Source organism: Rattus norvegicus, chromosome 15 (genome assembly GCF_021556685.1).
Source record: "Rattus norvegicus strain SHRSP/BbbUtx chromosome 15, alternate assembly SHRSP_T2T, whole genome shotgun sequence".
In the NCBI taxonomy this organism is placed as follows: Eukaryota; Metazoa; Chordata; class Mammalia; order Rodentia; family Muridae; genus Rattus; species Rattus norvegicus.
The window spans coordinates 68,498,227-68,523,251 of record NC_141548.1 but is presented as its reverse complement, the minus strand read 5'-3'; the positions used below and the strand labels follow the sequence as shown (position 1 = coordinate 68,523,251).

General features: G+C 38.5%; 1 protein-coding gene across 2 annotated transcripts in view; it reads left to right on the top strand.

The window, feature by feature from the left end:
• Diaph3 (diaphanous-related formin 3) overlaps positions 1-25,025 on the top strand; it is a 459,706-nt gene that overhangs the window by 265,092 nt on the left and 169,589 nt on the right. Inside the window, exons 22-23 of one of the 2 annotated variants that reach the window (XM_087585391.1) lie at positions 7,584-7,713; positions 23,992-24,117. In XM_087585391.1, the coding sequence (XP_087441517.1) occupies positions 7,584-7,713; positions 23,992-24,117 (256 nt within the window). 2 annotated transcript variants of the gene reach the window in all.

Genomic DNA, 25,025 nt, shown 5'->3' with positions numbered 1-25,025 from the left:
ATTCATACATACATACATACATACATACATACATACATACATACATGTTATTTCTTAAGTCATAATTAGCATTAAATGAAAGAAACCAGTCTTAGAAGTCCTTGTGCTCTGTGCTTCTAAGTGTAGCATTCTGTAAAAATAAAGTTACATGAACAGGAGAAAGGAATGGTTATGGGGTTTCTAAGGACAGGGAAGAAGGACAGGATGAACAGAGGATAGCATATTTTTAAATTTAAAAAACTATTACTTTTTAAAAGATATTGTATTAATAGTTATAAAATACTTTGTTTATGAAAATGCATCATTACGGAAGTAAATGTGTATGGCTAAAGTAAGTATTTTCCCAGTTAGCAAGAGATATAAATGTTGGCACATAGTTTATAATAGTGTACCATATTTATGGGAAGTGCTGATAGAATCCATGAGTCAAGGGTGTGGGGAATTTATTTTTTAAATTGAAAACTTATCTGTTAATGTAAACCTTGAAACTGATTTTAATTTAAAATTGAGTTCTTTATTCCATTTATTATTGATGATTTTGATTATTTTGTAAGCATTTAATTTAATACAGTTTGAATAAAAGATGGATACTTTTAAACTTTTAAGATGTAGCTTTGTTTAGACAATATTAGACTCCAGTACATTTTTTAAATGCTTTAAATTACCCGTAAGGATACTTTCACAATTCATATTGGAGAATTCATGTTTAACAAAAAAACAGCATCAACACAGTAATTCATATATCTATATAATACATTATATTAGAAAATAGTTACTGTTATATACTAGTATAGTTCACCACTGAACTTGTTCCGCTGTTTGAGTTTTTGAAGTTCTGGAGGAATGTGGTAACTGTCTTTCCTCGGTCTTCTTCACATGGAATTCATTTTTCATGAGGCTATTTCATCCATCCCCAACAAACTTTATTTCACAGAGGACAAGAAGCAAAATAGGAAATTAAAATAAGGTCCTATATGTCTGCTTTAAAATTGCGACTATCTTTTCCTCCCACACAGATGACTGAATTGTATTAGCAGACTGTCTGTTACAAAACCATAAACACTAGTTTATTTAATGTCATGTGAACTACGGGGCTTTGTAATAGCTGTTGTTGTTTTTCATTTGGAAATAAAGCAGCTGAACTAAGAGCATACTTGTGTAGCTAGGAATGACCTAGGCCAGGGTGTCTGCTTACAGAGCTCTAAGTGCTAGAATTAAAGGAACATAGTACCGTTCAGCTTTTTTTTGATGTTCTTTTGTTGTTTTGCTATTGTTTCCATCCACTGCGTTTTAAAGCATGTTGTTAGAACCACAGTATTTTACAATGGCTGAGACTCAAACACACGCATATGCACCAGTCATGCTCTCTAGGGACAACAAATGATTTGCATAAGACACTCAGTCTCTCTGAGTTTGTTTTGTCCCATAAATAATGGCCATAATACTGACTCCCTTCACATATGCTGGCGGACGCTTGCTACCCAGGACTGATTAAGTGCTGTATGGTTTGCCTGGTTCATGCCTCAGAATAATTAACAAATATTAATTCACGCTATTGTCCCCTACATTAATACTATGTCCTTCTAGATTGTTTAGTGTATCATTCCAAGGTTAGGACTTCGGTTGTCCTTTAAGCATTCACCAAGGTCTGGACACTGCAGTCTTGATGGCCATTTACGTATTAGCAGTATTATGGCCAGAGGAGATGTTGGTGTAACATTCCTAATACATTTTATTCAGCGCATAAGCGGCTATAGGGTTTTTTTTTTTAATTAAGATCTTTAAGAAAATATGTGGTTTGGATCTTAGAACTCCCCCCCCCCCGTCACTAAAACAATAGAATATTCTTTAAATGCCATCCAAATTTGTGTTGAGTACCTTTAAAATGTTCCAAAACCTTGCCTTGGCACTGCAAGGGAGTTCTACTTCAGATTGACAAGCAGGCCATGATTTATTATGGGGCCTGCTTTTAACATTATTTTCTCTGGAATGAACAAAGTGGTTAGAGAAACTCCATCCATCTTTTTGTTTATTTGACATTTATGCCGCATTTAATGTATGTTAAAGAAACAATCCATGAATAAGGAATTCTGTTTAACAGTGATGATTATTATCTGTCAGAGAAGTCTCTTGACAATCATACAGAAGGAAATCCTGTCAAGAAATGTCTGTTAAGATTTAAATAAGCTATTTTAATATGAACAAGATTCCGAATGAAATTTCATTTTCTTTCCAAGAAATAGCATTACAGAGTGTGCTTAAGTTATTTTTTGTTTCAACAAAATTAGCACTGTCTCTCGAATTTCTTTTTACTTGTAACTCAATCACTGATTACAAAGTGGTTACTAAAAACAGAATGTATCATTTGTTAATGTTTGTCAAAAATTTAAAATTCCGAGCAGAGGTAGATAAGATCTTTCTAAATGTGCTTTGTTATACTTTTGTGTTTTCTTTAAAGCTTCACTTTACATTTTGTGCCTTGAGGTGATTAGTGAGAGAGAACAGTCACTTAGGCAGGACCTGGGAAGCCCAACAGGTGCCTCTTAGCACCTTATTCATTTACTAAGTTAGTTTCAAATCAGTCTGGAAGTGTTTAGTGATTATTTTGTTATAAGTCATAAAATTACCAAGTAATAGTTGAGAGGAGATGATTGGCTTGGGCTTTTTCTTAGTATTCAGTGGCCATCCTGTCTGATACTAGATTTCTCCCACTCGGTGGCTTGCTGATCAGTTGATTTTGGTATGCTGACCCATGAAAACATTGCCTTCCTTTGGTGTGTTAGCGTTGCATTGCCCCAAAGCAAGCAATGTTTCATATAAACACTTGGCATTTATTCTACTGTATTTTGTATCCTAGAACCTGAAATCTTTATTTTTACCAATCATGGATAAACCTTGAGATTGGTCCAGAGGATTATAGTTTTATCATAGATTTCTTAAAATATTAATTCTAGTGGTTACTGGATGATTAGCTATGTCAAAAGAATTTGTGGAAAACTTTATTAAGCCCCTGCAAATTATAGAGGTGAATGACCTGTCTCCGCATCAGGTTCCTCACTGGATTCCAATCAGTTTCTCATGAGAGAAATACAGTCTGGAAGGACAGAGGTAGCAGTGGGTGGCTCAGAGTCCACAGGAGGGACAACATGCCCAAGTAGTCACTGTACCACTGAGCAAGGATGGAGTGTAGGTACAAAACCAACTTTCTAAATTGGATTATGTTTTTATGCAACACACAAATAAACGAAAGTTTGCTGAGTTTGAGCTCTCTAAAACTTCTAAAAATGATAGTGTGAATGGAACAGAGTTATGAAGATGGTATATATCAGATTAAGGTTTGTGGGTTATGTCTAAACACAAAGTACTGGAAATTTTCAACTGACTCAACTGTGTAGAATCAAATTTTAAACAGAGAATTTCTTTTCTTTCCTTATTTGTATCCTACTTGTTTGGATTAGATTTTGCTATTCCACTATGAAACCATTCTCATGTCTGCTTGCTGAGTTTGGAAAGTGAACTTAAAGTTTCTTTTTAAGTATTTGGCTCCATTGTATAATGTTTCCTATGTGTAAACTGAGGTCTAATAATGTACCCTGGGCTACTAACTTTTTCTTTTTTCTTTTTTTTCGGAGCTGGGGACTGAACCCAGGGCCTTGCGCTTGCTAGGCAAGCGCTCTACCACTGAGCTAAATCCCCAACCCAGGTTACTAACTTATTAAGGGCATGCCTCCCATTAGAGGGTCATCCATATATGTGAGTGGCATTTGTACGAAAATGGAGCCTTTAAATGGATTATTGAAACACTCTTCGGAATGTTATGAAGTGTTTGTGCTTTTCTCTCTCTCTCTCTCTCTCTCTCTCTCTCTCTCTCTCTCTCTCTCTCTCTCACACACACACACACACACACACACACACACACACAGAACTTTATTAGGTGAAGTCTGAGTGAGAGAAAACCTTGAAGCAGTTGCCCACCTGGTTCAGGACAGCTGGGGTAGAGGAGCCTGTGTTTAAAGACAGGTTTTCCTGAAATGGAAACAGATCCTTGATTTTTTTATAAGGGAGCTGACTGGCCAAATATCACTGAGACCTAGTTCAGATTTTTTTTAATGGTTGATCAGAAAAGACAAGTCCTAGAGAAGGGCCAGACCCAAAGCAGAAGCCCCTGCTGTGCGCAAGTATGAAGTAATTACAGAGGGAAACACACAGTAGTTCACAGGGAGTGAGCTTAGTCCTGATTCTTCATTGGTACTGACCTAGCCCCAAACCACCAGTTCTTCAGTGGCACATCCATCAGCCCACTAAGCTGGGGCCACATGGAAGGTGGTGTGGTCTACTTGACTACAGTAAGGGTGTCTAGACCAGGAGAACACACTTGGATGCTACCCGTAGCCATAGCCAAGGTCCTCCAGGCTTCTATCAAATACATCACATACAATAGTGGGCCTGGGAGCCAGGCTTCCCATAGAGGCTCAGCTGACAGAGCAATGTCTCAGAATTCTAGGAAGGCCACCAGGCTCCTAGAAATGTGCTCCATGTGTTCTCTCCTGCCCAGAGTATACCCTACCCAAGAGCCCAGCTTCTCCTTTTCAGGGTCTAGTTTCTCCAGTATCGAGAGTTGCCTTAGGTGGCTTTGGAGGCTTGAGACTTTGGGCTGCAGGGAGCTGGGCCGGCTGCTCTGACCAGAGTCACTGGGGGCATCCTGTGGTAGATGGTGCTGCAGTGGCTGGGAGTGGGCCTGCCAGTGGGCCAGCATGATGTGCAGGAACAGGGCAATTATGTAGCTAGGGGCCGCTCCAGGAGCTAGGAGCCCACTGGAGCCCAAGGCAGAGGGCAGGCTGAAAAGTGGAGATGTGTGTCAGTGTGTGTGCATGCGTGCGTGTGCGTGTGTGTGTGTGTGTGTGTGTGTGTGCGCATGCGCGTGCATGCTTATGCTATAAATATACTAAGCAACGATTCTACCATTGAAGTACATTCTCAGCCCAGGAGCTCCCCTTTGAGCTCCTTATTCAACAGTCCAGGATATTATTTGAGACTTTCATATGTGCATTCATGCGAGGCTGTCAGATGACTTGCCCGGGCTTTCCAGTCCATTTTCCTTTATTTTTGATGACACGGAAGCTGTGATTTCCACTGCCCAGTAATGACTTCTGCTGGGTATTTTTGTTTGTTTTATATTTATTTATTTTATTAAAAATTTTTTTTACAATTCAATCACAGCCTCCCTGCCCTCCCCCCACATACCACATACACCACACACACCGGTTTTGTCAGGTCCTTCCCACCTGTGACCCAACTCAGTTCTGTCTTGTTAGATAACAAATAGGCACATACACACACACACACACACACACACACACACACACACACACACACACACTAAAAACCATAAGGAAAAAGGAAGACATCCATGAAACACACATATTCATACTCACACTCACACACTGACTCAGGCTACAGTGGGAAATTGTTGGAAAGTAAGCAGAATGGCCCTGCACCCATACACTAAAATCTCCAGCTCTGTCTTCCATTCTGACATGAGAGGACTGGTTTGTTTGTTGGCGGTGTTCTTTACATATGTATGTATTATGTTGAGGACTCTGGTGGCAGAGACTTCTGCCAGGACGTCTTTTATCACAATCCATACCATTCTCCCTGTCAACCCTTCAGAGATCCAACTCAATGTAACCACGTCTCCTTCCTCCTGATTGCATTCCTGTTCCAGTCAGGCACACGTTGGTCAATCCCTGACAGCTCAGGCCTGTGCCTCTTTTTGGTTTGTACTTTCTCAAATTTCCTCCCAATCTGTATTCCAGTTTGTTAACTCATTAATTCTGGAAACAAGGAACCACAATTTTTCCCAGACAGGTGCTTTATTACAAGGTCTGACAGCATTCTCCCAGGGATAATGTCATCCCTGAAAAAGTCAGAGTTGTGTCTTAGGGAGGACAAGCTCATTTACTTCATTGTTTTATATGTTTAATATGTGTCATATTATCTGGTATATGTTCTATATATAGAGAGCAGGAGAACATACGTATGTATACGGGATAACTATTTTAAAACTTCTCAGTGTTAATAGGAACATAAAGCCAGGATGTTCCTGACAGAAAGCGAGCTGATGCAGACGCACTTCTGTGTAAATGCTCACCATTTCAGGATATTGCCATTTGCCTAGTACTTTTGTAACCTTCTAGCTTTTATTTATTTTACTCAAAGCTAAAATGTTTTCTTGTCTAGCTGGCCCTCCAACATCGACTCCTGTGCTGTCTCCATGAGCAGTGCCGGCTGAGTCCCAGGCCCTCACTGTCTAACACCTCCATCCTCGGTCCACCCTCAGTGCAGGCTGCCAGGTTTTCCTTCCTGGGTTAGTGCCGCTTCCCTTACAGTTGGCCTCCATTCTTCTCATGTCCTTTGCTCTACTTTACCCACTCTCCACTGCAAGGATGTTTTTAAATGCGCGTGTGCGTGTGGCCATCTCTCACCCACTTCAATCACGTCTATTGCTTATGGAAAAGTTACTGCCATTATATGGTACAGCTTTTGGTTATTTTCTGCAGTTTTCAGGTTTATACCTCCCGTGGACCTTATTTATCCCCCCAATATATATACATTTTTAGTTTGCAGTTACTCAATCTACTCAAGCTTTTTTCTCATTTATAGCCTTGTACCTATCAGCTTTGTACTGCTATATGATCAGTGACAGCTTTTTAAAAAGGGTTTTCCCTCACAGAGCAGAAGGTTCTAGGGCCTGCTTTCTGCCGTCATCTTAAAAGTCTTGTTTGCGATGTTGCATCATGACAGATGTTAAGTATAGGGAATATGTGGGCACAGTTCTCGTGTCACAGGAAACAGAGCTGGGATGCGCTCTGTTTCATCCCATCCATTTGTAAGAACTAAGGGGTCGGAGGAGAAATCCCTGCACCTCCCAGTATCACAACCTCAGGCCAAGCTTCCAGCAAGGCAACCCTTGGGGGCCAGGTAGGTCTATCTCTAGGAAGTATTTTACAAATGCGTTCTGTCTCCCTGTGCTTGAGGATCTTCTGCCTAATCCTCCCCTCCCTAAGTCTATCCAGCTTCCTGATTTCAGTGGTTCCTCCCAGATATCATAGTCTCCTAGATATTCTTTGTGAATGTTTTTACTATAGTGTCTGTCACAACAGGCCGAGTATCCTGTCTTTCTTTTCAAAAAGTGAAATGACTACTTGATGAAACAGTATTTTGTCCTTCTACCTTCTGCAAACTACAGTGTGGGACAGGTAGACTGTGACTATGTACCAAGCAACAAATGCATGAACTGCCCAGCTTGTCTTCAGGTCTGCTGTTGTATTGGTATATAGGTTATTCTACTTGCCTAAGCGCTTCATTCCCCCCACAAAATTGCATAGTACAATGCTTTTGAGTCATTTCTCCTGTATTACAAATGTTACTTTTAAACCAATATCAAATAATAAGTACTAAGACATTCAGATATTTTCACAGTGGACCAGGTGTTCAAGCTAACTTCTGATCCACAGAGTAGGGGTTACCTGAATCAGGAGATTATTAACATATGTTGTGTTTCCCCCCTCTCATTCACTTAGCTGAAGGACACAAAATCGGCAGACCAGAAAACAACCCTCCTCCATTTCCTGGTCGACGTATGTGAAGAAAAGCATCCAGACATCCTTCCCTTCGTGGACGATTTGGCACATTTAGACAAAGCTAGTCGAGGTTTGTGGTTTTATTTATAAATATCTGTGTCAGTGTTTTGATCTTTTATTCTCAGAGACAGAAAACAATGCTTATCATTTGTACATATTGTCTACTTTGTTGAAATGATTTCATAGGGAATGTGACTATTTGAAAAGAAATCTCGGGCTATTTTATGAGTAGGCGTGTTTATCGTTAGGAGTATGAATTTCTCAGTTTGACAGTGAGTTGTTATAAGAACATTGTTTTGTAGATGAGCCTTCGTGGGCTCCAGCTCACCCCGATCTCTCCTGCTCAGTTTCCTCAACTGGGTGCAGTTTGGCAGGGCTTCCTAATCCCATGTCATTTACAAGAACCAAGTGGCATTATGAGCACTGTTGTACGACAAAATGTGTATCTTCCTTTTGTCCAAGTTTCAAATCTTATCTGAAGGAATGGAGCTTTCCTTTGTGACCCTACTAGATATAAGTTCATCGTTCCTTATATATAAGTTACCATCTTGGCTTCAGACCCTGCTGTGGTCTTAAACAAGGTTGGCAAGAGTTCAGAGAGATCCTTTTGCTGACACTTAGTTTTAACCTGTTTTAAATTTCAAAATTGGGCCATCTTAAATGTGCAATTTTCAGTTATATTCAACATGAATATTTTTAAATCCAAAGAACTACTTGGCTCCCAATAAGCAATGAATAGACAGGTTTTAGATAAGACATTTACAATTTTGTTATAGCTGTGGTTTTTGGATTGATCACTAGTGATAGTAATATCAAACCACTGTTTTGGTGAGCTCTTTACTTCTTTCTCATATTGGAATTTGAGAACCTAAAGAAGGATAATTCTTCTTAAATATGTTTATTAGTCCCTGTGTGTTAATAGGTTCTTTTGCTGTAAAGTGGCAGTTTTAGTGGTTTATATACTAAGAGAAATGTGATTGGATAAGATGTTCTTCATAATTTTACCTAAGAAGTAAATTTCTTTGAAGGATGTATTCTGTATGGCCTTGGTAAGCAGTTAGCATGGGTTCCTGATTGCAGCATTAGGCCTTTTACTACTCATTTGCAATGACACTACATTACTTTCCTTGTCCCTCTGCCACATTAAATGACCTTGCCGTAAGAAAATATCCATGCAGGATAGGTAAGTAAATAGGTAGACATGTAGTCAATGGTATCCACGTTTATGTGTCTAGATATAAATGAGAACAGGTAAGGGCTCCTGTTATTTTTTAGGACATTGTAATACGAGCAAGAGACTTGGAAATGAATGGAAGAAACATTACCATAAGCTTAGTAATATACAAAGTGTTCTTAAAGTACTAAGACAAAGAAAATGAGTTTCATGAGATTTTTGAACTTTTGGAATACATGAATAAATGTCATGATAGGTAAAATTGAAATTCTGATGTTCTTGATGAATATTGAATTTAAATAACATAGTACTGTATAGATGTGGCCCAAAAACCCTTGAGATGCAGAAGGGTTCTTTACCGGGAGCAAAGATGATTGTGTAGTTAGGAAGAATCAATGTTCGTCCTTTAGACAATGACTTGGAATTTCTTCCCAGTCCCCAGTCCCTTACTTAATCACTCATTTGTATGCAGCATGTCCTCAAGCATTGGGGTCCCTTATCCCTGCATTCACAGTGCAGACATGTCAAGATTCAAATAACATAGTAATGTTTCTCACCTCGTTGTTTCATGATTGTTGTTAAATGCTTCTAGGGGCATGAGAAAATAGAAGTGGGGTCTTCCCCTGTAACCCAGACTGACTTTGAAGATACTCTGCTACCCAGCCTGGCCTTGACCTTGAAGCAGATTTGCTGCTTTAGCTTCCAGAATGCTAGGACTACAAATAGGAACTACAATGCCTGATTTTCTTTTTCTTTTTAAAACTTTTCAGCATGTTTTTCTAGCACATTTTTGGGTGTAAATTAAAATTTAGAATACTAACTTAATTTGGACTCATTGGATTATGCTTTTAATTCTGTATAAATATTCTGGCATTGTGTTCTTTTAAGAATTATTTAGCTTGCATAAAGACTTGCAGAGTTACAAGTTAGTAATTTGCTTCTTCTGTTTGTTTTCCTTCTCACTGTTCCAGGGGGCTTTCAGGGGCCTTGGGGCGTTTGCTTTCCATCTGTTATAGGGAAGGCATGCATGTGTAGGGGTCAGCAGATACTGCTAATATGTTTCACTGGGAGCAGCAAACTTCATATTTGGAATAATGGTTTTTAATAGTGTAGATGATTGTTAAGTGTAATTTTCTTTTCATTATAGGATCCAATTAATGAAGGAAATATTAGAGGAGTGAATGCAATGTTTTAGATTAAGTAAGTCTGTGTTTGCTTTGGAGAATTGAGTGTTTTTACACATCATCATTTAAAGTTTCCACTTTTGAAACATCCTCAGCGAGCCATCACATGAATTAAAAAGTACCTTTGTTTTTGAGCCATAACAAATCCTGGTCATTAGGTACTCGTAGATCAGCAGGGGGAACTTTCATTGCAACTAATGAGCTTACCCGACTGACAATTTTCAAAAATCTACTTCATTAGGATGCTTCTTTCCTAAGAAATAATGGCTTATGGCATTTCTGTTGCGTTTCACTGAAAATATTTTGGTTCATTATTGTATTTCTCTATACCATGGTAATATTTTTGCTTTATGGAATTCTAAGGGTTGAGTATTTTTTCTTGTCTACATAATTAAAATTAATTTAGTCTGTGAAGGTTTTGTTTACAGCTCCTAGAAATCTATAAAATGGGAATAATTATTAATATGTAGGAAGTGGCAAAATTTTTTTTTGTGTGGGAGCAGATAGGTTAAAATGAGACGAAGGTGAAGCCGGAAAAATGGCTTAGTGGTTACATCCTCCTGGAAGAGAACCCTGGTTTTGTTCCAGCATCCCATAGCGCAGTTGAACCCCCTGTAACTATAACATCAGTGGATGCCATGCTCTCTTCTGACCTACACAGGCACATACCCATGCTGTCTCACTTAGACTCATGATTAAAGTAATAAGATAACAATTAAACCTATGTTTGGAAGTCATTTTAACTGTCTCATACAGCGTGCCATTTCACCCCTTGTCATTTCTCTGATTCATATTGTCTCATGCTAGTGGTCATTCGTCTATTCAACAAGGCTATGCTTAGTGACTACTGTATCAGAAATCATGTGGTGTCATTGGTCCAATGTATTCGTTCTCTGTCTTCTTGGAGTTTAGCCAATTAACACTCCTCTGGCATGTATCCCAACGGTCTTCTCCCTCACCCTTTTCTCCTCTTTTTTTTGTGATCTCTACATATATATTGAGCTCTTGTCTCTCTTTTCTCACTCCAGCTTTTCCTAGGTTGTCTTTCCCATCCCCAAAGACTTAAAAGCCATCATTTGTAGTAATGTACAGATTTACTTTGCGGACTTCTCATCTCAGCTCCACACCTGTGCCTGCCACAACTTCTGCTCTTTTCTTCTGCTTCTCAACCGGCGTGAGGATCATTGTTGGCCACAATAAGAAACTACACTTTTATTGTCTCCTGCCAACTTATTTGCTTGAGAAAACTTATTCATCTTTCGTCCTATTTGTGGTTCTCTGTAAGGCCTTCAGTAACTCAGTGCAGACCACCTATTCGATGCTGCTTATCGAGTCTGTTCTAGGGGAAAGCTGAGGCCTGCGTGCTGTCTAGATTCTCCTCCATTAGTGACCTTCAGGAAGATGGCAATGCTGCCTTTGGTGGTCATTTTGGAGCTTGTTGGAACCTCATAGAAATATGTCAGTATTTGACGTTTTCCCTTAAGGATAACTTCAGAGTCCTTAGAATCCTTACTCCACTATTTTAAAATTCCTCTGGATCAGGACAGTTCTTGGAGGTGTTGGGAATGGAATTCGCTCTTAGAAGTCTATTGTAAGAAGTAACTTTCTGTAGATTGTCAAGTGGGTTCACCAAAACCCACTTCTAATTTTTTCTGTGTGTATTCTTACTACTTAAAAGGATTCCTTGATGTGTCTTCTTTGATTCTGTTTCACTTATTTAATATACTTCTTTCTGCTCCTCAGTCTATCAGTATGCTTCTAACTAGTAATTCTTTTATCTGACCCAAATAATTGCCTGCTAAATATATTTCCTACTCTCTAGTTCCTCATGAATTTCCAACATTTTTTGATAAATAGCTTACTAAATACCAAATGTTTATCTTTTATTCACCTACTGTGAGCACTTAGAACACTAAATTTCCAGGTGGCTGCCACCTGGAAACTGCATCATGCCTGAAATGTTCACATTCATCTTCTGTAGCCAGCATACAGGTTTTCTAAAGACTGCCATGAACTCTCAGCTGTTGCCTCCTCTAAATGACAAATGTTATCAGAAGGCACGTAAACGTTTATGATATTTGGTATTAATAATTTGTTCAGTGTCATTTTCTATCCCCCCACCCCCCGCCCCGGGGCAGAGTTACCAACATAGCTAACACTGTGTTCACTGAAAATAGTAAGTTTTGGATTTGATTTATAGACTGGAAGTTTTATATTTTAAGTGAGATAAATAATTAAATCGATGTTTCATATTGTATGATATTAGAATTTAATGAAATCCACTGTGCATTTCTGTCTACTTGAGCTTACTTGATAAGATACTCTGTTAATTTATGATGTACATATGGAAGAATGACCTAATCATAGAAAGTGGTGATAGAAGAGAATGGCTTCATGGCATTGTCAGGGAAGAGGCAGGAAACCTACTTCTGCTTTAGAGCCTGAATGGTGCTTTTCATAATCTCATACGTCACCTCTCCTCTGCTAGTTTTGAACTTGAGTGTGGTTATGGCTGTGATTTCTCTGTTTCAAATGAAAACATTGTCCTGCACTGTACCCACCTGCTGTCCCCATAGGAAGAGGGAATCCTAGGTTATGAGCCTCCCCTCAGCTGTCTGCACAGGTGGACTCTATGATGACATAAGAAGGTGATCCTCTGCAAGCTGAGGTGAGGGGCTTCAGAGAAAGCAAGGCTGACACCACCAGAGCCGTGAGACAGAAAGTTAGCATTAAGCCATCTAGTGTTTTGTTTATGACAGTGGCTCTACCCAGTGAAGATTTTTTTTCTTCTTTGTTTGGAGACTTTTACCTATAGAATAGCATACATTGTTTATTTTTGTCTTATCAGATTGCATGTCAGAGCAGTTATAAATGCAATATACAAAGCTCTAGTGAATAATTTATAGATGGGAAAGGTCCCTGTACAAACTACTAATTATCACACTTGTAAATAATTACAAATATTCTTGGATTCTTTTTTGAGTAGTCTTAAATGAATATATATACAACGAAGCATGAAGCATTCTTAGTACATGTATTTGTGAACACTCACATTTAGTGATAGAGTTGGGCCAATGGCATCTCTTTGATTTTCCTGTAGGATCTATTCAATTTTGCTGGCATATGCCAAGATCGTTTTTCTGTTTTTCTTTGCCCCAGTTTTTCTATGTATATTTCTTTCTGCTTTGCATATATAATATTGTGATTTTAATTAAAGAATGTAATTGATGATAGCTGGGAGTAATTTGAGTTACCTAGTGGAAGTAACCAGAGCAGAAACATAGATCATTTTATGTTTTTATTCTCCCATGGAAAGAGTAAAGTGTTTCTGAGCTGATTTCTCTGTATCTACAGTGAATAAAAGCTGTGCTCATAAAGGTAGCCTAGGACTCCTAGTATGTAATGCAGTGTTTAATTTCATGTTATAGTCATCTAATGAATATATTTAAGAAGTTAATAAAGCTAGATAAAATAAGCGTAAATTTACCTTTAAAATATAATTTACTTAAATAGTGTTGCTTATGCTATCTATGGATCATGGGATATATGACATTTTACCATAAATTTTTTAAATATATTAAAGTAGCACAGTTTGATCATTCCCTAGGTAATCCCTCGATTTCTGCTCAATATTTACTTTGTATTACATACACTGTGTAATGGTAGGAGCCATATATGTAATTCCTGCCAATTGATTTCTAGGAGAATCAATGTAGCTTTGGCTTCAAATGCTAAAACTGGAGACATGAATATGAGGATGTTAGTGCAATCATTTCATAGCACACATATAAACTGTTCTGAAAGCAGCTAGCTGGAACACAAGCAGTGTGGCCAAGACCAGGGCTAGGATTAAAGATGCTGCAGTGTGACATTGAAGAACACTGGCCGTGCAGGAACTACTTGGAGCTAAAGATTGCTTTTTGAGATACTGAGCTAGGAACATTTCCCGAACCCGCTGCTGCTTGGGTTGATAGATGATGATGAAGAAGAAAACTACATCAGGAAGGACCTCTATATCTTTTTGGAGGTTAACAGACTGAAAGTGGCATCAATACAGCATTAATCTTCTCCAGAGACTAACAGTTTACAGTGTGTGCAGATTTTTGGCCAGCAAGAGGTTTGAAGTAGCTTCAAGAGTAGTTCTGTCAGTGTCACCTATGAGCCACGCTAGGATCAAACAGCGGAACAGTATCTGTAGCGGCAGCCAAGGTCTTGGAGCTCTCTTTAAGCTGCTGGCACTGGTGGTGAGGCTCTATTTACTGCTCCTGGTTTGCAGCGTTGGATGGGAAACCACCATCGAGGAAGGTGAAAGATGTCAGTATAGGGCAATCAGAAAACAGCTTACCATAGCAAATGTGTATTTTACAAAGAAACGTCAGCTGCGTATGGGACAAGCGTTAATGGCAGTCGCCCATGTCTCTTGGGTGGCAAGGTAACATGCAACCTCCAGGGGCTGAGGAGAAGAGGCCTAGAGCTGATAAATCGCTGCAGGCAGAATTCGAACCTGTTCCTTAGAAGCCCATACATTGTTAGAGAATATGCAAATCTCGAGTCGAATTTTTTATTACTTTCCTTGATCCACCCCGTAACCAATCACCATAGGTACATACCTATAAATAACAAGTTTATTCTCTCCCATATCCACAAGCTATAAATCCCATTTAAAGGTAGTTGCTGCAGGCCACTTTTCTAGAACAGTCCAAGGGAAAAAACATTGCATGTATTTTCTTGCCTTTTTGTGAGTCACGGGCTTGTAGCTAGAAAGTATACCCTTTGCCTTTATCCTTTTTGCTGTCTTCTCTTTTGTCTGGGTAGGGTTTCCTCTGCCTGGGATCATCAGTCACTAGGTAACTTGTTAGGAATTATTTTATGTTGAGGTACTCAGTTCTATGTATAAAAGCTCTGTCTCCAATGAGGTCATGTTCTTAGGTTCTGGGATTTTGTGCGTTTTTGCGAATACCTTCCACCAGCTACAGTTGTTCTCATCGACACTGCCATAACTTCATACAGTATGCCTATCACCTCTGGTATCATGAAGTGGTTAAGAGAAATCACCCTTGTAGTTATATCTGGAGTTCACCAGACTCTGAAGTTATCTGGTTTCATTTTTAAGGGTCACTGTTGATAAGCAGGTCAAATTTCCAAATACAAAGTGACTTTAAATTCACGAATTCCTCAGACTTTAAGGGATTTGTTGTTTACAGATATAATAATGTTAGATGGCATAACAAAAATGTCGTCAGGTTAGATATTGGAGACGTTGTAATGTGGAAGAAGCCTCTCTTTCAAGTCATTACCTTAGAAGCTAAGCAACTGGAGTTCAAAAGCCAGGTTCCTAGAGGTCTGCCCTTCAGTGAGTTAGGATTACTCTAACAAAATAACCTGAAATATCCAACCGGAAGGAGCATAACAGTTGATTTCTGCCAGCCGCAATTTAGAAGTGACACTTGAACAACTTCCCCATTTCTGAAGTTTTAGTACTAACTAGGTCTGTCTCCCTGCACTTGGGCTTCAGGCAAGGCAGACCGTCCTGGTCATTGTAGTACATTGCTGGGAAAGTCGATCCCTTCGTGGCACTCAGCAGGGAAAGAGGAAAAGGCAAAGGGCATGTGTCTTTCAAAGGTAGACCTTAAGCAACCTGCCTCCTCCCTGCAGGCCCTATTTTTTAGTAATTAGTTGATCTATAAACTGACCAGTAAGTTAATGTGTCAGGATTAGTACCCCCTTGATACCAGCGGCTAGGGATCAGTGCTTCACACTTGAGCCTCTGAGTCTTTGGCGCCATTTTCTTTTCTATCCAAAATTAACCTAATTCAGGTAGCTTTCTTGTTTGGTTGGTTTTGAGCCTCAGCATACTTATTTATACAGTGGGGACAGCAGTGTCTAATGGTTATAAAGCTAGTACAGAACCTAATACACAGTACTTAATGTCCTAAGTTCATTACACCTGTTACTTTGTTTCAGTGACAACATCTGGTTCAACACTCATCTACCTGTGCAGGCATTAATATGCAAATAAGCACAAGTCTGTGTAGATAATACATTATTATAGTTTCAATTTGTATGGTCACCACTGTTTTAAGAATTTCCCATTGGGTCTCCTGAAACTATAACCAAAGATTTTTTTAGATGTTTGTTTGTTTGTGTGTGTGTGTGTGTGTGTGTGTGTGTGTGTGTGGTGTGAACGTGAGCGTGGTGGGTGTGAATGACGTTTTATATAATTGAAAGCAGTCTCCACACAGCATTTACACTGGTCCCAAGGGTACAGCTGAGTACATTAGCAGTTGGATAGGCAAGCACTTCTGAATATTACTGGAAGGTAGACTCCCAAAGTACTCTGCTTTAGCTTGAAACATTTTGAGTTTACATTTTGATTTTGATCCCGAATATCCTTTTCAAAAATGCAGGTACACCATTAAATAACCTTTAAATTCAGCTGGGCCCCAACAACTTCTCAACCACTCAGAATTAATTGTTTTTGAGAGTTATTTGCAAATTACATTCAAAACAAAATTGTCAACTTAGAGTTATTAAGGTATGTCGTGAATTATGAGTTAATGATAACAGCTACAAACTATAGAAACATTAGAAATTTGTTAACTCGCATTCGTATGTGACTCCAAACAATTCCTGAGTAACCTTACACATGTAGAGAGTAATATATATGTGTATAAACTTGCTCTCTTTGCCCAGAAGGGTTCATTCTTATTATGCCTTTAAATTGATCGGTCATAGAGAGTCATGTTTGGCCTATAAATATGTCTATTAATATCAACATGATAGCAGTTTCTTAGCAAAGAGCTTTTACAGTACTATATACTTAATGAAGAAAATAATTAGGGCCTAGCAATTGCTTTTCTTATTTTGAGCTTATAAGAAATAAACTGACTCAAGTAGACACTGAGTAGACAGTGTGCTATATACTTGTCTCTCAGTAAGGACAAAGCTTTCTAGTGAGCATCTGAAAAAAATGGCACTGTAGAATGTGTTTATCATCATTTGACAAAAGCTCTTGTCTCCGTCCATATGGAGTACTGGAGAGCTATAAGCACAGGGGTCTTTATTGTACGGAATTGTCCATTTTAGGTGTGAGTATATGTGTACTGAACATAAACCACAGCAAGAAGATGGTATATGTACATTACTTGGCCAGCTCTTGGTGAGCCAAGCACTGATATATACGTGTAGCCAAATGTCATTAGGAGTCTTTGTTTGCTTGTTTTTTAAAGAAGAGTAGTCTTCAGTATTACCCATGTCCTTAGATGGTCTAGTCTCAGATTCTTGGTCACCTAAGCAGTGTCAGATATGGGTTCTATCTCATGGAGTGGACGTTGGGTCAAATCAGATACTGGTTGGGTACTCCTGCAAGCTTCGTGTCACCATTGCACTAGCATAGCTTGCATGCAGCACACCATTATAGACCACAGGATTTACAGCTGGATTGATGCTTATGTTTCCCCATTGGTGGTATGCAGAGTACCGTCCTGTACCAAAAGGACTAGACATAGAGGTGAAGACACTGTAGGCATCAGCTGCATGTCTTTCCGTGTATGAGTCATATGGATGTTGTCTGCAGTGATTGGGTCAGTACTGTCCATTTGTAGGGAGCACCCTATAGACTTGGCAACAGTCTGGGTTGTTTGCCAGTTGCCATAGACTCCTTTGGCCACCCAGTCAATTAGATGTAATGTATTTGGGATATGGGAATCTACCTTTGGTTACAGGAGATGGTCAACTAGAAGTCTCTCGTTATTTTCACATTTCATTTACATCTCCTTCATCTATGTTTATATTTTAGTTCCTACTATATTAGGTCTTCATGCCACCCTTCAAATTGCCCTTAATTTTTGTTCTCTTTTTTTAGCTATTTTATTTATTTAGATTTCATAATGTTGCCCCCCACCCCTTTGAAATAAATCAATTCTTATCTCACTGGCGAAAGACCATACTGATTTTCATAATGCTTCTACAACTTTACATTCTCACCACAGTGGATAAGTGGGAGGAAGTTTGGAGGGGAAGATATGTATGACACACTTGAGATAGAGACATAGTGGTGGGTGGGCCAGCAGCAGGTGTTATGCTACAGTGATGGGAAAGACACTGATGGATTGGATTTGGAAGAGAGGAAGGCATGGTGAGAATCCACAGTTAGCCTGCCCACTTCTCTGTGCTGAGTGGCCTACAAGTTCTCAGGGAATGGCTGATGGGGTTGAGGACTTGGATAAAGACATGAGTGGTGGACAATGGTTTGTAGGGAAGATCTGTGCGATCCACTGAAGATGTGGGAAGGGATGGAGGAGGCAGTTTGCTGCAGGGCTGGGAATTAGACTGGGCGATTAAATTTGGAGGAAAGGAGGAAGAATTGCAAATCTGTAGTTAGCCTCTCTGCTTCTCTGGCTGGGCTATTTATGCTAAACACTTCCCCTGTGGGCCACTGAAAGGCTGGCAGTATCATCACCCTCCAGTATATGCACAGGAAATTCTTATTTAGCTGGTGGTACTGTTTTGACTCTTGATAGCAGTCATCCCTTCTACGAGCTATTAGATTTAAGTTTTGCCTTGTTTTTTAATATCTGTGGATATAAAAGATTTTTAAGTTCTTACATTTAAACATATATCCTACTAGTTTATCTTGTCCCACAATTACAATTTTCACAAACATCCTTCCTCTCTTTAAAACCCACATCATTCTTTCAGAGAAGACTAATTTGTTCTTCACATACAAGTGAAATTCCACCACAGAAATATATATTCCCTGTTTACTGATGTGGCTTTTAAGATCTCTATTTTGCATCATTCACTCTCCGTGCCCTTCAACAAATAAAAGCATTTTCTCTGGCAATATGATGTGGAAAAAAACAAGCAAACAAACGAGCAAACAAACAACCTAAGCCTATCTTTTAAGCATGTGATATAGCCTAGAATATTAATTGTAATCTTTCTATTACTATTTTTGCTATGATGTTGTAACAGTTGTCTTTCATTGTATATCTCATTGATTTCAGGATTAAAGTACCATTAAGATTTATTTGTGTCTACCTTGTCCATTTGACTTTATTATTTTAAACTGACATTCATAAAATATTATGCAGCTGTTATTGTTTTATAAAGGAAAGGCTAATTTGTTGAGTCTGAAATTTGTTTCTAGCATAAAAAATGTTTCTGTTCATGGAAGAAAGTTAATTTAGTACAAATGTTTAAGTTTTCCAGTGGTAGTAAGCATTTAAACTTTTAATAAAGAAAGTACTTTTTTTATTTTGTAATGTGGTGTTTAAGTATGAACGTAGCATTCTTTATATAAGTTAGGTAAAGATACTCAAGGCTCAAGAATATTCATTATGGATCATTTTTTCATGGCAAAGATAACTTAAATAAATGTAATTCCTAATCTCATTAGCTTGAAATTCTCTCATAATAGTATGCCATTCTATTTTGAAAAACTTATATTCATAGTTGCTCTAAGTTTCAAAGTGTGTGTTGTGATTTAAGTTTCAGTGTAAAGGCTCTTCATCGGTACTGGTCTATTCTTGTCATAGTGACAGGAAGCGTGACAAAAGGCTGACAGATGTTAATGAACTAGACAGTAAACATGTTTTTTATTTTATTTGTAATAATTTTATCAGCAAATGATGCGATAATCCAAAATTTATTCTTTCAACAAATGTGTGAGGATCTGCTAGTATAGTATCTGAAGATACAGAAAGAAATAAAAAATGTTTTTCTTGTTTTGTTTTGGATAAAAGAATAAAAGTTTAATAAAAATTATGATTAGAAGAACTGTTAACACAGTTAGCGACACAGATGAAGCTCAGTTCCATTGTACTCATTGCAGGGCCAGTCTCAAACAGCCGTGAGGCGCATGATATGAAGTCCTCTTTACAGAATTTGCAGCACTGGGAACGAGGGTGCATAAAGTGAGAACTTTATAGAGTCCTTCAGTTGCAATGGCTCTAGTGGTAGAACCATTCGAGCATACCTTCTAGTATATTTGGTGATGCCTGGCTTTTGGTGTAAGTCCAAAGATAAGAGTGATAAATGAATGGAATGAGCCACACAGGTAGGTAAGACACATGACAATTAGAGAACCAGGATTGCAAGATGGGGGCAAGCTATAGGAGCAACAAACTATAAGGTATATGGTTTGTTTGAGGAATACTTTATAAGAGATCATCACCAATACCCTGCCAGGTTGTGGGTAGACCTTGGTTCAGATACTCAAATGTTATGTAACAGACATCTGGGAATTACTGTGGAAATATATACCCAGTGCAGAGATGGTGTTGGAGAAAACCAGGAACTTGGAGAGGCAGGGATGTTTACTCTTTCTGAGCCCAGGAGTGAGATGTCTCGTGTATGTAGCTGAGTACTATGTATGACAGGGAAGGTTCAAAACTAGCAGCTTCGTGTATTGGAAACAACTTGCGGTGGTCCTGCCGTTCCTCTGTAAATGAGCTGGTTCAGGGCTGGCCCACATGCCTTAGGTAATTGAGAGATAGCATATCTGACTGAGTCTTCCCTGAGAGAGCCAACTTTATAACAGGTCTGTTTTTATTACGTGTATTTGAAGTAATGGTAAGAGGTTCGCTTCTGAGTCCAGAAATGAGACAAAGGTGAAAGGTCAAAGAGAGGGTGGTGCTTCTAGGAATCCTCAGATTTATAGCGCATTCAGGATTGATAGTTGTCTGGACTTGCTGCTGACATTAACCCCTCCAAACCCCACGGGAGCTAAGAACATAACTGGTGCCTTAGGCTTGCTACCAAAGCTTATTACCACTGAGCTCAATCTCCTGCCCCTGAACTGGCATCTGAAAGAGGTGTCATCTTGTGAGATTTAGCACTTGTTCCTGCAGAGAGCATGCTGTCCCCTCTCTATCTCATACCTGTGAATGCACACTTCTGTGAAGTATGCAGTTTAAAAGACCCCTGTCTGTTTGAAATTATTCATGAAAAATAATCTTTGAGCCTCAAGGGTAAAAGTTTGTTTGAAAAAGAACAAAAAATGTTTATAGAAATGGTTAATTTAGTTAATTGCTGGAAAAGAAGCCTCCAGTCATTATTAAAACTCTTTAGTTTTACCTGTTCGATGGCTCCAACTATTAGACTGTATTTTATTAGCTTGGAATTTACACACTCCTTTTTCTCTTCCAAATGTATTTTGGTCCTTACTTAACAGCTAGCAGTGAGAGGTTGGTCAATTACATTTAAATTCACTTAACTACAATGTACAAGTAATGTAATCAGAGAGTGCAGATGAAGCAGAAGAAATGGCTTAGTAGGATTTCTGTGTGTAGAGTAGACACAAGCACATTTTATAGGGTAGCTTAATTATTCTGGCTATTGGCCTTAAATGCACCTCTAATGATTTGCCCTAGAACACAGTGACTTTCATTAGACTGATTTCCACAATGCCACAATGTCCTGTTGATCTGCAGTGTAGGAGTGGTGGTGAACTCCTTGCCTTTCCTGTTGTTTCTTACATGGTGCCATCACTTATTTAAGTTTTCCCATTTCTTGTCCACTTCTAAAAATAAGGAAAACATAATATATTCTCCTACTCCCAAAAAGGCTTCATCCTACATTAGACGATTTCGTATCTTATGAAATATCAGGAAGGTGAGAACTTGAGGTGGTGTAGTTCTATTTTTGGTGATGTTGAAATTGAATATAAGAGAAATGGCTCACACCACATGAAGTCAGTCTACAATGCAATGAGTGGGATGGTTACAGAAACCTGTCCAGTGCGGACTGGTGGTCCAATGTATTAAATATATTAGTAAAGGGTGAGGACTTTAACACCCCTCCCCCCAGTCCTCAAGGTAGAGGAAGGAGAGGCTGTCAAGGTTGAGTTAGGCTTCCATGGCCAGTGATTTAATTACCATTGCCTTGTAATAGTATTCCAATAAAGACTGAAGTGAATCGTTAAGGGATCTTCCTGGTCTGTGAGCCTAGACATTTCTGGGAGGGTGTCTTGCCTAAAGAAAGCAGGGAGCTCTGTCAGATCTCCTGTCTTCTGTAGTGGGCCTCTCGTTACTTGGGCTGTTCCTGTGTCGTGTGTCCATTTTAAAACATTACATCTATAAGGATTATGATGGCCAAGTTCACGGGCCACCCTATTGAACTTCCGAACTTAGGGAAGGGCCTTGTACAGATCCTCAAATTTCCAGCCAGTTCAGAAATATGGATGCCTGCCTGGAATGGAAGTTGGCCTCTGAAATGAAGGTTGCCTTGTGAGATGGAATCTGTGTTCTAAGTATGCCACTGACTTCCGTAATCAATGTTAGCCTGGCATGGAATTGTAGGAAATCCAGTTGTGAAGAATTAAGAGGGCAATGTTGGGGGGGGTGGCAAGGGGGAGTGAATGGTGGAACACCCTATGAGGGAGAGGGAGGGGATAGGGGAGCTTATGGACAGGAAACTGGGAAAGGGAATAACATTTGAAATATAAATAAAGAAATACATCCAATTTAAAAAAAAAAGAATTAAGAGACTCAGGTGGTATTGGAAAAGTCTGTGTAGTATAAGAAAACAACAAGCACTGAGGGACAAGCACCTCCACCACTAAAAGATCCAGCGACGCTCTCTCAGCACTTGTCTTATGCCTTTCGTTTCCTAAGTGTTCTCCAAACTCACAGTTGTTGATTTCCGGTGTCAGGAGCCATTTTCTTTATTTTTTTTCTTTTTTCTTTATTTTTTTTTTAATATACAAATTTTACAGGTGGTTGAGGGACTTTTATACTTAGAGAATCTTTGGCACCCCTTATTAAACAACGTTTCAAACCTACCTAAACACAAATTTCATTAAGTAAATATGTATTCAGTCAAGCTTCTGGTTTTGCATCTGTTTTGTGTTATAGATTAGGCACATTTCCCAACATGTCCCTGGTGTCTTTTGATTTATGAGGGTCCTCACCCTCCTGTTTGTTGCTGTCTAGATTTTTCTCTACTATTTTAGGCATATGGTTTTATATTCAATAGGAGGATACTGCTTTAGATGTTCTTTTTTATAAAACGTAACATTGCTCTTTTTAGTTGTTTATGCTAAGCCTCATTTTGTAAACTCAGAACACTAGTGATACCTAGATGATGATGTTAGAGCGGCAGGCATATGTCAGTATGCAGCAAAGGTGACAGTCACCATTGATGCTGGTTATAGCAACTGCTGCTGTATTAATTTAAAGACATCATTTTATATAATTTAATAGGAATTCTTTTGACTCTAAAGCAATCAATATTCAGAAGTCATTTTGAAGGTACTGTGTGTACTCCATGGAATAGTAACCCTTACCTTATTCATGTAAAAATGGATGACTGTGGAGGTTTGACTGCTTCCTGTGTGCTGCAAGGCCAGTTCTTTCTGCCAGTGCCTCAGCTATCTTGGTTAACTATGGGTTGTTCATGTGTACTGATTGGGAGAATAGATTTAATTCAAAGATGGAGCCTGTCAGATATTAGATAATAAAGATAGTACCCAGGTACTGGTAAAGAATATCTTTGTGACCTAAAATGCCATCTCTGACCTCTTGGTTTCTATGAGAAATTAGTTTGGCCAATACAGAGACTTTGGTCACATTCTTCCCAACTATTCACCAGTTCTTTCAAGATATTTGTTCGGGAAAATGTAGCAGTTGTATTTGAGTTCAGTATTTTGAATGAACTTCCTTTGTTCTTGTGTGACTAGATTATCCTATTGTGTTTGTAGTGGTTAGGCTGTCTACTTTTAACCATTTATTTCTTAAGTGTTGTTGGCTTAAGTAGGAACTGCCTGTATTTCTCTGTAGTTTATAAAGAATTAGTTGTCTGTTTCCCTTTATATTTGGATTTAAAATTCAAAAGGTTAGAAATTAAATTTGATGAAACAGAATGTTTTAGAATGCATTTTCCCACTGGGAGGATTTTTTTTTTAAACAAATGTTTTGTTGCTAGATTGTTGTACCTTTTATATATTCTAATTTTGTCCTTTCAAGGCATTTAATATGCTCTCTTCTAGTCTCTGTAGAAATGCTGGAAAAGAGCTTGAAGCAGATGGGAAGGCAGCTTCTACAGCTTGAGAAGAATTTGGAAACCTTTCCCCCTCCTGAGGACTTGCATGACAAGTTTGTGATAAAGATGTCCATATCCTTTGATATCTAACTAAGTTAGTTGTCAGTGGGTCTACAGTATCTTGATGTTTTAAGTGTGCTTATATAACGAACATACATTACATCGTGCCATATTATTAAAGGTTTAGCGCGTATCTTTCAGGTAAACTAACCAGGGTGTATTTTATCATAAACAATGCACCAAATATTTCTATGTCTTTTTACCTTTTGTCTTCTTGAAAAGTGGAATGCTTATTTCACCTCATTTCTTCTATTTGCCTAATTTGAAATGATAAAGATTAAAACTGAGTTTGAGGAAGTTTGAATCTAATGTCGTGAAATGTGACTTAGCTATGTTTGAATTATTTCGGGAATCAAATATAGACTGTAAAATCCCAGCATGACTGACTACTCAAGGATTGATATACATTAGAAATTAACTCTGATTCCACAGAATGTAATATTTTCTTTAGAAGACTGCCATTCTCTCTAGAAAAGGAGCTCGTCATAATTACTGCTTGTGTTTTCCTCCAATTCACAGTGAAATGGAAAACCATGCATCTAAGTCAGTGGCACAAGGCTTGTGTCTTATTCGATTTACAGTTTGTTTTGTATTCACTTATCTTTGTTATTAGTAGCTTTGTAGCTCAGTCTCTAATTAGTAACCGAAGTAATGAACTTCTTTTATTTCCTGAAGCTAATGTTGAGTTGCTCTGCAGACCACTGTATGAAATCAGCAATGGGTATCTTTTTTGTTGTAATGAAGTATTGTTATAATGCATTATTAAAATCCCATATGGATATCTGAATTTTATACGAAAGGACAACCCAGTTCTAAAATGAGGACTTATAAATAGACTTCCCTAATACTTTAAAGTGATATACTTGAAGTAATATGACTTCCTCTTTTTACTTCTCCCTTGACATTTAGTGAATCAGAAAA